This window comes from Equus przewalskii, chromosome 1 (genome assembly GCF_037783145.1).
Source record: "Equus przewalskii isolate Varuska chromosome 1, EquPr2, whole genome shotgun sequence".
NCBI classification, from domain to species: Eukaryota; Metazoa; Chordata; class Mammalia; order Perissodactyla; family Equidae; genus Equus; species Equus przewalskii.
Window position 1 is genome coordinate 97,460,945 of NC_091831.1, and position 17,107 is coordinate 97,478,051.

The 17,107-nt window shown below is 41.0% G+C and overlaps 1 protein-coding gene across 22 annotated transcripts in view; it reads right to left on the bottom strand.

Annotated features, from left to right (window-relative positions):
- The window catches only part of AKAP13 (A-kinase anchoring protein 13), a 323,232-nt gene that overhangs the window by 147,059 nt on the left and 159,066 nt on the right, over positions 1 to 17,107 (bottom strand). For all 22 annotated transcript variants that reach the window (XM_070618286.1, XM_070618278.1, XM_070618307.1 and 19 more), the window contains one exon: positions 2,138 to 2,336. In XM_070618286.1, the coding sequence (XP_070474387.1) occupies positions 2,138 to 2,336 (199 nt within the window). The remainder of the gene's footprint in view (positions 1 to 2,137; positions 2,337 to 17,107) is intronic.

Below are 17,107 nucleotides of genomic sequence, written 5' to 3' on the forward strand. Positions count from 1 at the left end.
CTACCCAGTGTGGTAAACTCTCTTCAACCACGATGATGCGCAGGCAGGTGCTCCTGTGCCCTAATTGTTACTAAGGAATTACACAATGTTCTTTAATGCCCCAAATACACTCCATTCAGTCTAGCTTATGGGTTATGGGTTCAATTTGAGTTACGGGTTCATAATTTCAAGAATAATGGTATGGTAGATAGCCTTTCACTTTTTGATAAAAGCAATCCCTCTGTTGTCTAATACTGAACATTAAATAAAACATATCAAATTAATAATACCTAATTCTTGATTATTCTCAGATGGTACTGTGGCTTGAGGTTATAAGTCATCTCAAAAATAGTTTTTTGCAACTTTAAAGTATCTTTTAAAGCATAAATAGATATAACCAACCACAAAGGAATGGTTAAAATAATCATGGTTGATCAACCTGATGGAAAATTCTATGCTGTTTCATAAATGTTAACTACAAAGCCGATAGCGAAATCAGAAAATATAGATATTTATAATACGTTGAAAAAAATAAAACCTGTAGTTAATCTAAGTTTATAATTACACATAAATTACATGTAGACAAGGATTAGGAAAAATGGAAAAAAATACAGCTGATCTTTAGGGTGGGTTTGCCTTTCTATCAAAATTTCAGAAATTCTTAACAATAATACTATTTGTTTGACACATAAAAACAATTTTTAAAACATCCGGTGTGCTCTTCACTCACTGTCTGATCTACTGCAATAAGCTCATGTATCTCTTGTCCACTGCCCTCTTGTTCATTTACTTACTCAGTAAACACGCTGTGCACTTAGACTACCCCATCATCACACTATTCCTGTCTACTTGCTGGGACTATTGTCAAATTTACACATATAAGTGCAAAATGTGTTATGCTCACTAAAAGTCCTTCTAATAAGAGAATACAAGAAAAACGGATTTTCGCTAAAAGCTTCTGTGCTATGTTCCTGAGAGTATTCAAAATTAGCTTGCTTCCGTTTCTGCTCAGAGTGCAACAGTCTCCTAAAAACTACGAAAGCAGGTCATTAAATTTAATAAGGAGTGAACATTATAGAACAGAAATTTGAAGAAACAAGTGATGTTGCCTGAACAATCATAGGAGGTCCTAATACACGCATCCTCTCAGTTTTAATTTCTCTCGGTTTCCTGTCAACTATTCACATACCTTGCAGGCAGCTCTGGCACCTGCAAACTGCTATTCCAACTGGACTATCATTCACCTAGTAAGAAGAGCTCCAAGGAAAATCTGACTTCCTGGCAGTCCATTCAGAGGGAAAGAAAATGATACCTGTTCTGGAACAAACGTGATTCAGAAAGGCAGAAGCAGGCGCATCACACAACTCTACTACAAAGTATCTTGGCCTGCTGGACTCAAAAAGAACGCCTGCTCCCAAAGCCTCCGGCACTGAGCTGACCCTAAATGACCTTAAATGAAATTATTGTCAAGCTTTTTCCAAATCAAATCAGCTCTGAAATAAACTGAGTGGAAAAATAATCTAAACTTAGCCTTTCAGATGTTATGGCCAAGAGAGATGTACCCATATGACGTTTATATTATCCATAATAAATGCTACCAGGGAGTCTGTAATGTTTTTATGTCTGGCAACAACTTTATCTTGAAGGCTTGAGTGGATTATAAAATCTTTATTTTTTCAGTGATCTTTTTACCATACAACTATCAATTTAAATATAGTAACACTATCATCACTCACTGAAATAGTTGTGAAAAGGCTTTCTTTCTGGGTAACTTTGGTTCTTGTTCTTTAGCAACAATCTCAGAAACTGTTTTGTTCGTTTAGTGTTTTATAAAATTAAACCAGCAAATTTATAAAGTTAAATAAATTTCCCTTTATGCCAGGAAAATTTAGTTCTAGTTGTTGCGTATTTCTGTATCTGCAATGCGTACGTATAATCTTTCATTATTGCAAAAACGACAACTTCTCAGTCTCCGACTGCTGCAACCCCAATGCTAGCTCCGTATCTGAAAGCAGTAACATCTAACACTGCTAAAACTGCTTTACAAGTTTCACAACCTTTGAGGGAAGCATTTTTATGTTCTACTTAAAGCAAGGTTTACTGAAGGAGGGGGTGGGTGAGGGCACAAAAGCCTGAAAATGAAAATTGTCTTCCTTACCATTAGCTGCTGTTGGATGTTCATAAGTTTAAAAATATGTCCAGTGCAACTGTCCGCAGGAACTGGGGGCTCATGATGTGATTCGGACTCAGAGGTCAAGGTATAGATGTCCAGCTCTCGGTGATGCCTCACAGAGCAGTCTCCGTAAGGTATTTCATAGGATAAGCTACTCCAGGAGTCTGGTTCTCCAGCATTCTCCCTGTAAGCAAGCAATCTCTGGTTAACATACATATGTTCTGCTTCCCAGGCACAAACGTAACCCTCTAAGTCTTACGCAAAATTTCTAACCTGATTGCTCTCTGAGACTCTGCAGCAGAAATTTGGTTTGTACAGTTCCCCAAGGATTCAGGAATGTATCTGTTCCGTTCTCCTCACGAGAGGACACAAATGGGTTAAATGAGAACTGCAAGATTCCTCCCAAAGGATGTTCTTTTGATCAAGATAAAGAGAAGTCTGGGATCTTAAAATAGCTAACATTATATGCTAACAACCAAATAATGAGGAATCGTTTTAGCCGGTTTTCAATAGAAACAAGGCTTATTAAGCGTTTCTCTTAAAATAGGTTACATCACATTCTAATTGCAGCCGATCATATTGGGAAGGGAAGAACCAATCACTCCAACCCATGCAAGGGCACCCCAACTTCTGGGAACAATAGGTGGGAGAAGCACCCTCAAAATTCTTGAAGTCAATTACACAGAGAAAAACTCCCAGAATGCTATATCATACCATACGCGTCAATATAATTACCAAATTCTATTTTAAAGGAAGTACTTGGTTCCCAGAACTCCAAGTGAAATTTTTTTTAATTTAAAAAACCAACAAGTCTGCTCAGCTCTATCATTATACTCATACATCGTATGCAAATCAAGCCGACAAAGGCAGCTATGTAGAGGAGCATTTCTGAGACAGGCCTCCAAAGGTGGGCTCTCTCTGTGTGGTTCTCGCTACTGAACCAGGAGGTTGGTAAAGCATCCCAGAGATTCCGGAAGGAGGAGGAGGGTTATGCGTGAGATCATCATCATGGAAATGGAAGAAACTAAAGAATTAAGAAATAAGAGGCATGCCATCCACTGATAAACATGAGAGGGAAAGGTGACTTCAACTTTTCTCTCCAGAGTTTTGTCTAGTAAATCATGCCTGTCTGTCATTAACAATTCACCTGAGAGTAACTGCAGTTTGAAAACTAAAAGCACGCTACAGTGGAAAACCTATAGCAGAGTGGAGAATAATGCACTGGCTGAGGGTTAACAATCAAGGCTGCTCCAAAAAACAACTACTGTAATTTCCATACTCAAGAGGAGCTCCCCAAGAGTTGCTTAAAATGAGCTTAGCACATGCTATGCTAAATGTTTTACTTACCAAGCTGCTCTACTCTTGAGTACAGTGACCTCAAATAGAAAAGGACCTGTAAGATAGTCACTGAAAAGATGAACCGAATGACTCAGCTATCCCAAATGAGGGGGAAGCAATTTCTCTGTAAATTCAGTTTTGAAACATGGGTTGACATTGTCACTAACTCTACTTAATTAATTCTCTGACAGACATTACTGGCACATCTGCTTACTCAGATTACCACATACCTCATACTCCATAAAAAAAAGGCCTTCGAAAACAGAACCTGATTTATATGCCAACAGTCAGTATGAACAGAATATAACAAGCTAAGAGGGGACTGTTGTCAGGCAGGGGCACCTGAAAAAGCGATCCTATCCATTCCTAGCAAAATGGAGTGATCTACCAACCCTGCCACTGTTCATTCTCAAACTGCTTCCTTTCTAATATCTAAACTTTGGGAAATTCCCTCCTCAACCACAACCTATTTACCTTCTACCTCTCCCACACTCTCCTTCCAGAGGAATGTGCTTTTGTTGCCCCAACTGCCTTCAAGTGATAACCCTTCAGTCTCCCGTTTCACCGTCCCTGTAGATCGCTGTTGCTTCCTACTCCATCCAGATGCCAAAGACTAGTCAATGCAATTACTCTCCCACTGGCTTCCACGGATATCTGCTGCCAGTGACACGCTTCCAAACACATCTTGCCTGTAGGTCTGGGTAAACCCCACCATTTAGCAAGTATCTATGTGCCAGGCACTATTTTAGGTGCTGGTGATATAAAAAATCCTCATCCTGTTGGAACTTATATACTTAGCAAGGGAGACAAGAGTAATCAAGACTGAAAAAACACCTCGTATTTTTGGGGGCCGGCCTGGTGGCGCAGTGGTTAAGTGCGCACGTTCCGCTTTGGCGGCCCGGGGTTTACCAGTTCGGATCCCGGGTGCAGACATGGCACACTTGGCAAGCCATGCTGTGGTAGGCATCCCACATATAAAGTAGAGAAAGATGGGCACGGATGTTGACTCAGGGCCAGTCTTCCTCAGCAAAAAGAGGAGGATTGGCAGCAGATGTTAGCTCAGGGCCAGTCTTTCTCAAAAACAAAACCCCAAAAAACAAACAAAAAAAACACCTAGTATTTTGGAAGGCAGCAAGTGCTATGCAGAAAAACAAAGCAGAGATGAGGGTTGCAATTTTTCTTCTTCTTCTCCCCAAAGCTTCCCCAGCACATAGTTCTACACTCTAGTTGTAGGTCCTTCTGGTTGTGCTATGTGGGACACCGCCTCAGATTGCTTGATGAGTGGTGCCACATCTGCACCCAGGATGCGAACCTGTGAAACCTTGGGCCTTCAAAACAGAGAGAGTGAGCTTAACCACTCGGCCACAGGGCTGGCCCCGAGGGTTACAATTCTAAATGTGGTGGGTGGTCAGGGAAGGCCTCAATAAGGTGACATTTAAGCCAATACATTTTCTGCTCTGTGTTCAGCATTGTATAAAACCTTTACTGGGTCCACTAATAAAATCTGGCAAAGCTCCATGAATACAAATGTTTACTGCAACTTTAGGTATAATAGTATTAAAAACCGGAAACAACCTTACCAAGTCAGTAACTAGACGGCTGTCTCGTAAAGAAAAGATCTATAGACTATCATGTGGTCATTAAAAATAACTGAAATAACAGTTCAAAAACATTAACATCTACAATGTTTGATGAAATGAGCAAAATAAAAAGGGTAAAAAATGTAGGTAAGTAGACATAAAATGCACAAATAAAAACAGTATCATGGGGCAGGCCTGGTGCACAGTGGTTAAGTTCACACGTTCTGTGGTCCAGGGTTTGCCGGTTCAGATCCCAGGTGTGGACCCACGTACGGCTTGTCAAGCCATGTGGTAGGCGTCCCACATATAAAGTAGAGGAAGATGGGAATGGATGCTAGCTCAGGGCCAGTCTTCCTCAGCAAAAAAGAGAAGGACTGGCAGTGGATGTTAGCTCAGGGCTAATTTCCTCAAAACAAAGAAAAAAAATAGCATCAGGGTGTTTGGGTTATACGTTTTTTTCTTCTCCAAGATTTTAATTAATGTTTTTCATAATTTTTTTAAGTCCCTATTCAGCCTTGACTCATTGCTGCTCAGTAATCTTTTACTCACTTGTGTGTTACTCCATCCCCACAGGGGTTACTGAAACTTTCTATAACCTCCTCAAAGGCCCCACTTTAACCCTGCCTACTTCCATCTCAGGTGACCTTTCCTCCCTTCTTAGTGAGAAGCTTGAGGCCATCTCACGTGAGCTAGAACAATCTTTATTGCTTTATAAAGAGCCTCTGCCAGGCCCCTCTGACTACGAGGATGCCTCTTCTCAACAGTGCATCTGCTGTCTCCTCCGGCCCGGCCCTCCTTCGGGACCTGATTCACTAATCGTCCACCAGGTGCCTGGAGTTTCCCCCTGCTCCTGCACCGGCTCCTTCCCCAGCCAGCTCGAGGCCAACAAACACATGGGCAGCAGGCAGCGCCAGGGTGCCACGAAAAGGGACGGCTGCAGCAGGTGGGAGCAGCAGCACTCTCACTCGACCCTGGAGATGAGGAGCTCTCCCCCAGGAATCTGGCCTGCAGGGGACAGCTGACAATGCCTGGAGACATTTTTGGCTGTTAGAACTTGATGGGGGTAAGGGGAGGAAGGCACGTCCCACAGTGTCACAGGTCAGCTCCCGACAACAAGGAATTATCAGGCCCAGACTGTCAGGAGTGCTGAGGTTGAGAAAGCCTGCTGTAAACCCACCGAGCCCTTTCTGTGCGCCCTCCCCTTCCCTTCTACCTCCTTACCAGCCATTTACACACTTGAAGGCTTTGCAATCCGGCTCCTGCTCACTCCCACTGCTACTAACACTTCTCTGTCACAGGTCTCCATTGATAAGTAAATCCCATAACCCACTGGCCTTTCTTTGTCCCCATCATCCTTGAGTTGTACAGAATTCAAAAATGGTGACCCGATTCTTCTTTTGCAATTTATTCTCACTTGATATCCACAAAGAACCATCCTATTCATGCACTGTTTTCTCTGGCTCTTTCTTCCTCCTCTCACATCTTAGATGTAAACATATGTCAACTTTCTGAACTCGGTCCTTCTCTTTCATTCATCCTTTCCCACAGCCCCAGTTCACCTCGCGGACCTCTCTCTGGCCTCAAAGTCTCTCTGAGATCGTGCCCCACACTTCCAACTACTTGTTGAATGTCTTTACCAGGACGTCCAGTGGGCATTCTCAAATTTCAAAACTCATTTTTATGTCCTCCCGTTCCGAAAAGCAGCAGCAACTCCAAACTTATTTCCATGAATGAAATGATTGTTAACCCTAGTGACACCCTCTCCCTTGTTCAGAACACTCTGTTGATTGTGTGTCTGCAATGCCTCCCCCATGCAAACACCTCATTTCAATTCCTATAGGCATCGTTCTATTAAGACCTGCAGTGAATTATCTGCACTCCTACAGCCACTCGTTACAACAGGCCAGCTGCCCTAGAATGTCTACCACTCTCCAAATCTACCCAAAGTAATTATTTTAAAGCAATAGTGATGCCATTCTCTTGCTCGAAAGTTCTGCTCTGCAAAACCGCACAGCTTTTTTTTGTTCTTTTTGCAACTGGGAGTGAAGCATGTACTACGTGTGCCCATTTCACCTAGGTTTCTTTTAACCCTAGGCATTCTATGAAATGTCCTATCTCTACAGTATGGATATATAAAGCAGAGAACCACAGGACTTTACGACCGAGGCTACTCAGCTAACAAGCAGAGCCAGAACTACAACTCTCTCTTGCCGCTCTATGACGGTACCTTCATAGCTATGCTACCCCACCAAGGCTTCTGCCTGGCCGCTGACACGTCCACATTAAGGCACTGCTGTTCTTTTCGCCAATTTATCTTCTTATACTCTATTCTTCTTTTCTTTTTTTTTTTTTTTTGAAAGATTGGCACCTGAGCTGACATCTGTTACCAATCTTCTTTTTTTCTTCTTCTTCTCCCCAAAGGCCCCCAGTACATAGTTGTATATTCTTAGTTGTGGGTCCTTCTGGTTGTGCTATGTGGGACACCACCTCAGCATGGCCTGATGAGCGGTGTCATGTCTGTGCCCAGGATTCAAACCAGTGAAACCCTGGGCCACCAAAGCAGAGTGCGTGAACTTAACCACTTGGCTATGGGGCCGGCCCCTACTCTATTCTTCTTATACCCTATTCTGCAGCCATACTGTAAATGTCCGTTCCCCAAGCGCACTTCATCAGCCACAGATGCCAGCCTATCCAGAATCCACCCATCTTTCGCGGTCTGGTTTGCTCATCTCCTTTTCCATTTTTCTCTCTGCTGATAAAGTATCTCTTCTCCCCTCTGAATACACAAGATCTTATTGTATTACTCTCTTGTGGCTTAAACTCCTTGGGCTATTTAACAGTTATCTATGAACTTACCTCTCTCACTAGAATACAAGACAAGCTCCTTAGGAGTGGGATGGTGTCTACTGGAATTGCAATTCACTCAAGTTTTAAGATCAAAAGTCAGCATAGACTACAAAAATACAGGGGTGTGAAGAATTTCTCTATCACCATTTTTTGGGGGTTAGTAACAAATGAAAACCTGGCCTAACATTCTGGGGCTATGTTATATAAAGAACTACAATCTCCAAACAACAGAATCACAAAGCACAGACAGACATACGCACAGAAGAGGAATGAGGGAACTGAGACTGAGGCGGCATTATAAACTGACATCCCACGAAAATGAGAATTTAGCTCACTACCTGCTCCCCTACCCTAAAAACACATAAACACAACCTAACCTTTTCTCCTCATAATAGTTACAATTTTGGTTGCTTGAGTGTTCACGGCTACATTATTATGCATCTAGAAATGCTGTTCAAAGCAGGTCCAAGTTATGCACTAGGATGACTTTTCCTGTCTTGTATAATTTATTACTTTCTCTTGAATTAAGTGACTTTCTTTTTTCTAATTATTCCTACCTAGAATCTTGTTTCTATGGTCTTGCTGCACAATGTGATATTCAAAGATCGTTCAATGAAACATTTACTGAACAACTATTAAATGGTAGGCACTGGGCCAGATGTCAGGGCTCCGAGGATCAATATGGTACCTTTCCCAAGGACAAATGTAATCTCACAGTCTAAGGTCAAACATGAATTACTGTTAGATAGCCACAGTTTGGCTTACTGGTGTTACTGTTACTTCCATGGAAGCAGAAGCAGGAAAGACTCTATTAGGAGTTTCACCCTTATAAGCGTGGCATTTTACACAATAAATATACCTTATTTCATGAAAATTACAATGCTATTACTTGTAAAAAAAAAAAAAGTACCACCATTTTAGGTACCACTAAGGAAGAAAAAAACTGCTGCGGATTAAATTATGACACAATGTTATAACAGGATTGATCAAAATCGATTTAATTTCACAGTTGGAAAAAGATACATCTTAAAAGAGAAAACAGTATAAACACAGTCAACTGTCCTTCTGAATATGGGTAGTGATAGTACAGACAGTTCAAGTGAACAAGCCATTCCAACATCACCTGCTTTCGTAGTCAGCTCTGCTTCACTTAATGTTAACATTCGCCTGTGTCCCCGAAGCACGCGACCATGGTCACAGACACATGCAGAGAAAGCAGCTCAAAGGCTCTAGACTGAGCTGCAAGGAACCTCGGAAGCTGTGGCTTGGTATACTTGAGCAAAAACATCGAAGACACTAGTGTTCAAACTTTTGAGTAGCTCAACATTTTCAAATAAAAATTTTCAAAATTTTCAAAAAAAAAACAGAAAAAGAGTTGCTTGGTGATGGGGCCAGTGGAGGGGAGGGAGGGCAGAGCCCAGCCTCTCCCCACTGCCTTCTCTCCTGGGGGCTGTGGCGCTCACACCCAGAACGTGAGGCAAAGCCAAATGGGCTGCCATTCTGAAAGCACAGACTGACTTCAGGCACAACTACCACACTTCCCATTTTAAAGGCATTTTCCTTGTTTAGTCTCCTTTGGATTTGTAGAATAACTACTCAGCATTCTCCTGATGAGAAGCCCTTTCGATGTCCAGAGTTAATAATTCAATTGTCCTCAGTACTCAGCCTTGTATTTCTGCCATGGAGAGGAGCTTGCCTGGGTACCTAAAATTTACCTTAGAAATAGACACCGAGATTTTATTGTAACCAAATCCAGGCTGGCAGGACAGAATAGCACACCCACAAATGCACCTCAACTTCTGGTGTTTCAGTTAGTGAATCAAGAGGAACCCCAGCCTCAGCTGAGGCTTCGTAAGAAATGAGTGAGAAGGAGAGGTGTAGATGGAGTGTAAATGCTGCAGGAAGGTTTACAAACATCTCTGCCACCTTTCACTGTTCCTCCCAAGGAGGGAGGACACCACCATCTGAAGACAAGACAGGGCATTTTCATTACTAATTGTGGAAATTATGCAGTACAGACATTATTTCATTTCTGCTACACCAGACAGTATTAAGGTCTCTCAGAATTTCTTGGATTGTCACATTCAACCAGATCCCAGAACAGAATTCAAGGTAGAAAAGGTCGCTATCATGATTATCTTGAAACTTTCAATCATCCTGCCATAAGCCAATTTATCATTTTCAACCATTCTTGGGTGCCTTGAATTTTCTCCAGTTTCCAGCACAACTCCAACGGCGGTCTCCCCATTCTGAGCTCTGAACGTCTTGTTGCCCTGCACTGTAATGTCCTCTTTACGCATCTGTAACCCCTACTGAGGACAAGGACCACCCACCTCTGACCTGCTGGGTCTCACCACCCTGCTCAGTCTCCTGGCACGTTATAGGTACTCAAATACCTGTTGGGAGTTCACTCTAGGGCAGAAAAGTAGGAATATTCTTCTGTTTTCCTCAAGATGTTACAAATGATTTGAGAACACTAAGAACTCACTCTCTGTGAAGGGACAGATAACCTGAAGAAGGAATTCTAGTAAAACTCAATGCAGTGGCAGTAACGGCTCAGCAGGTAGTTGGTGAACGAGACTAAAAAGCGACGACGACTGAATGCAGTGAATGACAAGACAGGGAGGAAACAATCACTGCTTAAAAGGATATTACTGGGCAGCTGGTGAACAGTGAATATAAACTGTATGTTGTGGGGCTGGCCCATGGCCGAGCAGTTAAGCTCATGCGCTCCACTCTGGCAGCCGGGGGTTACACTGGTTTGGATCCTGGACGCAGACCTAGTACCACTCATCAGGCCATGCTGAGGCGGCCTCCCACATAGCACAACCAGAAGGACCTGCAACTACAATGTAGAACTATGTACTGGGGGGCTTTGGGGAGAAGAAGAAGAAGAAGAAAAAAAAAGATTGGCAACATATACTAGCTCAGGGCCAATCTCAGAAAACAAAAAAAACCTGTATATTAGATAATCATATTGTATTAATGTTACGTTACTGATTTTGTAAACTGCACTGTTAAAAGAATATGCTGATACATTTAGGAATAAAGGGGCATGATTGCTGCAACTTACTCTCAACAGCTCAGTAAAATTCTACACATACACACGCAGATAAAGCAAATATAACAAAAAGGTAACAATTGTTGAGTTTAGATGAAAGGTATACAGGAGTTCATTGTACTATCCTTGCATCTTTTCTGAGTTCAAAATGTTTCAAAATAAAAAGTCTAATATAAAACATCAATTTTCGAAAAGGCAGGGGAGCAATTCTTTCACTCTTCCATGATTATTATTTACTTAAGGCAGGGGAGCAACGAATATTATACAGGTACCTACTGAGACACGGGCAGGGTGACAGGTGCTTTTAGGTACAGTACTTAATTTAATCCTCGAGGAGTCCTTCAAAGAAGTGCCATTGCCAGTTCAGAGGAGAGGAAACTGAGACTCAGAAATGTTAATGCACTTGCTCAAGATACATCACAAACATCAGCAGTTCATTAAACCTGACTTCAAACCACAAACCTCCCCACTTAGAAGAAGTAAGAACTTGGGCTAGTTAGCCTCTTCGAGCATCTATCGAGAGCTGTAAAAAGACAATGATAGTCCCTTTACAAAGTTGCTGCGGTGATTAAAGGGGACAGGAAATAAACTAGTAATGCCTGGCACACAGGAGACATCAATAACCATTAGCACTCCCCTTACTTAGCACACAGCTAATAAGTAATGGACTGATGGATCTAAGTCTGGTGGGGCTGATCCCAAAGCCGGGGCTCACCCGCTACCTAACGCTGCGCTGCTCTGGGGGAAGTGCTGGTCTTTACGGGAACGCGCCCCACGGTGCCAGAGCAGAAGGATCGAGGCGCATTTGAAGGCAGCATGGAGCAAGGGGGCTGGTAGGGGAAAATTTTCCTCACAATTAAAAGAACGTCCACCCCAGGCAGAAACATTTTTCAACACACAAGCCTGCTCTGATAAAAGTTCTAAAGTCCACCACCAGCCGAATTACTCAACAGAATGCTGAGCAGACCAAGCACAGCCCTTCTCCAGGCGTTCGACAAGATTCAGACAAAATGTAGGAAAAACCACAGCCCGAATTCTCCCTGCCTAGCTATTTTCAAAACAAGCACATTCTACCCAAATGAAGGGTACTATCAACTTCGACATTTATTCTTTCAATCTTTTTCAAAAATGACACACCCAAATGGTTTGCCAAATTTTTCACAAAATTGACACCAACCAGCACCTGTCTTCTCCTAAGGGGAAAAAAAATACTCTCCTCACCATACCAAACCACCAAAATTCATCTATTTAAGTTCACTTTAGATTTCCCTCGAGACGAAATCACTGGGCAATATGATGGGAAAAGCATGGGTGTTGAAGTCTGAGTAGAAGCCCATTTGTACCATGGTCTGATCTAAGACAAATTATTTAGCTTCCTTGAGCCAAAGTTTTTTCATCGATTTAAAAAAAAAAGTGGGAACAATAGCAGCTTTCTTACAGAACTGTTTTGAGAATTAAAAAAGACATGGATAGAGACATTCTTACTGTATATATTACTAGTAAGTACTCATTACATGTTAATTGGTATTTCCTTCCACATGCAAGGAGTACACACCATAACCACTCCCTTTATTACTAAGTTTATTAATTAACAATGTATCAAATATTGAGCTATGTGTTTTATCTATATCACCTCATTTCTTCTTTTAACTATCCTGTGAAGGAAGACATTATTACCCCAATTTACAGATGAGAAAACTGAAGCTGTGAGAAATTTAATAACTTGCCTACTGAGAGCCAGAATTGGGGCTGACATCCTAAACCACCGCACAGATTTTGCGCTAGAAAACGCAGACCAATAAAACAAACCAAATATTTTTAACACACACACTTTGGGGGATTAAGTTTGGGGATGCAAGTTCTAGGTTACTGTGCATTATGGACGTGGGGTATAGTTTATGGTCGTGGCTTCCATGGTCGTTTTTCTCTCTTGCTTCTCACTCTGAGGGGGTACTTGGGCTCTCTTACTCAGGGGTTCCGTGACTTCTGGAATACCTTGGCCCTCTGATAGCCAAAGTTCTGTATTTTCTAGTCTCACCTTACTGCACCGCTTTCCAGATCTTGAAACAATAATTTTTAATATCGTACCATGATATTAGTTACATACGCATCGATATCTAATATACCAACATTCACAGGGTAAGTAAAAAGAAAGTTAAATCAAGCTGATACTAGACTGACATTTAAATATTTATTATGGTCAAGCTATTTGGTGGTTGATTCCTCTTATTTAATCAGATTTAAACCTGATTCAACAATAACTCTCAGGGATTCATTTTCAGATGCAATGTGAAGTCTAATTTTCCCACTAACGCAGAATTCTTGATGTTAACTGCATTTTAGAATTACCTGGAGAGCTTTTAAAAATCCTGATGTCCAGACCACACCTCACATCAATTAAACAAAAATCTCTAGAGGTGGCCCTCAGGCATCAGTAGTTTTTAAAGCTCCCCAGGAGATTCTAACGTCTAATTAGAATGCCCATGTGATTCTAACGTGCAGCCAAAGCTATAAAACATCACGTTAAAGGAAGCTACAGGTGCCAGTTCATTTAGAAAAGAACAGTATAGCGAAGGCTGGCAAGACTGAAACGAATAGTGGAGTTCTGAGTATCATATCCTTTGATCTAATTATACAATTCCTTGGAATTTATCCTACTGAAGTAATTAAACAGAAGCCAAAATCAATAGGTAAAAGACGAGGCTCACTAGAGCATTCATTAGTTAATTTCTGACATTGTTTTTATGTGTGTGAGAGGAAGGCTGGCCCTGAGCTAACATCTGTTGCCAATCTTCCTCTTTTTGCTTGAGGAAGACTGTCACTGAGCTAACATCTGTGCCAGTCTTCCTCTATTTTATGTGGGAACCTACCATAGCATGGCTTGACAAGCGGCACTACGTCCACATCTTGGATACAAACCTGCAAGCCCTGGGCCGCCAAAGCAGAGCATGTGAACTTAAGCACTACACTACCGGGCCAGCCCCTAATTCATGATGTTTTAAACGATAAAACTAACATTCAACATTTGGTTTAAATACTCATAATAAACAAAATATTTTAGAGGACCTCAAAAAGAATTATAAGAACCATATAAATGGATGAGTATGATAAAATAAACGCTGATTCTCCCCCCTTGCTATCTTTCCTGCTTCTGGCCCAAGTCAGAGGACAGAGACAGCACGGTGCAGGCATCACCAAGAGCAATTTCAAGGGAACAGGTAGCGATAAACTACGACACAGAAGTCTGAGCTTGGAGTCTGGCACAGTTATATTTAATTCATCCCCAGAAGAGCACTAGGCACTTCCAATAGATCCTCAGCTAAGAAACAGCCCAGATCGACCAATTTCTGCTCAGTGAGGCCTCTTTTTTCCTTTTCAACCCTCTCACTTCCCAGATGACTTAGGTCACCTAAGTGCTCATGATAAGAGATATCTACTTACATATTACTTGAATTTATATTTATATAAAGTCAGGATGATCTCTCACAGAATGTATGATCTCTGCCTATTTCATGACAGTTACTGGCTTAGTAATTATTTATTGTCCTCTGCATGTGCTTGATGTTACTCGATGAGAGTGAGAAACACAGGCAGCTGAGAATTACCGTAGGGGAGAACACTATCACTGTCGACGGAAATCAAATTCTAGGTTGGGGCAAGAGAGAGAAATGCTTACAATGTAACCTGAAACTTGGGAAGACCAACAGAACTGGATCAAGTTATTTCAAACTGCTGATGGAAAAGAGATCAAGTAGAAAAGTCCAGTATCAACCACTAAGAGAGAGAACACATCTTTAAAACGTGGAGTTTCTTTAGCTTTCTCATGGAGCAAACACACAACACAAAATCAAATAGCAACCCAATCTGTTTAACAATTTAAATAACCTAATCACAACAGAGGGAAAGGAATGCAGGTCCATTTCTTCCTGTCTTATTTCTGAAAAGCATTTGAAACTCAGTATGACAGAAAGATTAAGAGCTAAATATGAATCCATAACTCCAGTGTAATGGTGACCTTTAAAATCAGCTGATTACCAAGCTCCCAATGATGACAATTCCATGATTCTATAGACAAAGGATTTGTTCTACTTCTAGACACAGATAACTTTAATCACAATAAAGTCACCACTCTCTAAACTAGTTTTTCCAGTTCAGGAAAAAGAAAAAATTTTTGCTCACTGGTCTGAGCAGGACTCTTGTCTTCAGGCATGAAGTTCACTTGACTTTCTATCAGGTTACTGTCACTAAAATTTAGGAAAAGAACACATACTGAACAAGTCCAATACACTTCTAAGGATCTTGTGTATTTTTATACAACCCATTGCCCTGATCCAGCACTTTTCATAATTCAATTGTTGAAATGGATTCATCTTATTTAGAAGCAGTCAGACAAACAAAATAGGTCAAAATAAAGAGAGATGAATGAGGGCTAAAACACAAATTTTTTTATTCATTTCAAGCAATCTATTCCCAAGCAATTTAGTATAGTAACTTACGTGGATTAATGAGCTGAACAAAAAGCTAAAAGCAAAATGTTTCTTTAGATTACATCAAAAAAGGTACTAAGAGAAATTCTACTGAACACTCATATCTTAACAAAGCCATTTTCATAGTAGCACATATTCTCTAAAAGGGTATGCATATACAAAGACCTCAGAGGACATTAGCAGCATAAGTATACAGAGAATTTCAACTTACTCTGTATAAACTTAAAATGCAAATCTAAATCCTATGAAATAAGAGGAAACTGGGTAATACATGGGGCAATTACAAAAACTATTTCTCGGTAAATGAAAATATATTAGACTCTATACGAATACTTTTTCAAATGTTCATATGGGTATTTTTCCATTATTGATAAAATGTCTCCAATAGTCTGTTGAAAATAATAACATGACAGATGGCATGTCATTGTATTAAGAACGCATTCTACCTGGAATCTGGTCTTCTCTATATTGTTCTTCAGTTCATATTTCAAGATATCTTAAAATATCACATTTCCAGAAAATGGTTTAGGTTATACATTTACTCAATCAAACAGTCCACAAATATTCATGCAGTATATACTATGTTCCTAGATGCTGAAATACAGCAATGAATAAGTAAGACAGCCAAGGTTCCTACTATACCAGAGCTTATGTTAACAGAGGGATATAATTACAGTTAAAGATAAATGCTCTAAAGAAAATAAACCAGGATGCTTATGGCAGAAAATTCCTTGGAGTAGAGATAGTGGCTTCTTCAGAAAAGTGGTCAGGAAAACCTGTGAGAAGGTACGACAACTGATGTGATCATGTGAAAAGAGCCAGCCTGTGGTTTCTGGGACAGAATATGTCAGGCAAAGGGTACAGCAAGTGCAAAGATCATGAGGCAGCAACCAGCTGGCCAGTATGGCTAGGGTCAGGGTAACTGCAGAGAAAGCAACAGGAATGAGGAGAATATTATAAAATGAGGTCTGAGGGTTGTACAGGGTTCTGATCTCAGGGAGCTCTGTGAATCATGGTAGGAACTAGGATGTTATTCTGAGGGGGTGAGGACATATTAGGAGGAGAAAGCCAAAGAGGAAAAAAACAAAAGAACGAAGCTAACAATATTAACTATTAGTATAGTACCAAATGACTATTATTTACTTTTAATCCTCAGAACGACTTTGAGGCAGGTATCAGTGTATTTCCATTTTTCATGTGAAGAAACTGAGGCTTAAGGGACAATTTGCCCAAGTACATAGCTAGTAAGTGAAAGGCCAGAATTGGTACCCAGACCTAATTCCAAAACTTCTGTGCCTCTTTCCACTACCCACAGTGATACCCGACCCACTAAGAGGCTCGAACTACGACCACACTCAAATTATACAAACTGTAAGTCTGATATATTTATCAGAATGTAATCAGATACATTAGGTTTTCTGTTATCACAAATTTTACAGGATCCATAGCAAGTTTTCAACAAAGTAAGAGACCATTCCCAGAGATGGCATTACAGCATCCAAACTGAGCATCCATGGCTGGCCCCAGAACTCAAGCTTTATGTATGTGGGACAACAAAATTCAATAATGCCACACTGAATTTAACTAATTTCCCAGCGTTCTAGCCACTATGCAACAATCAACAACCAATCGCCCTCCACCT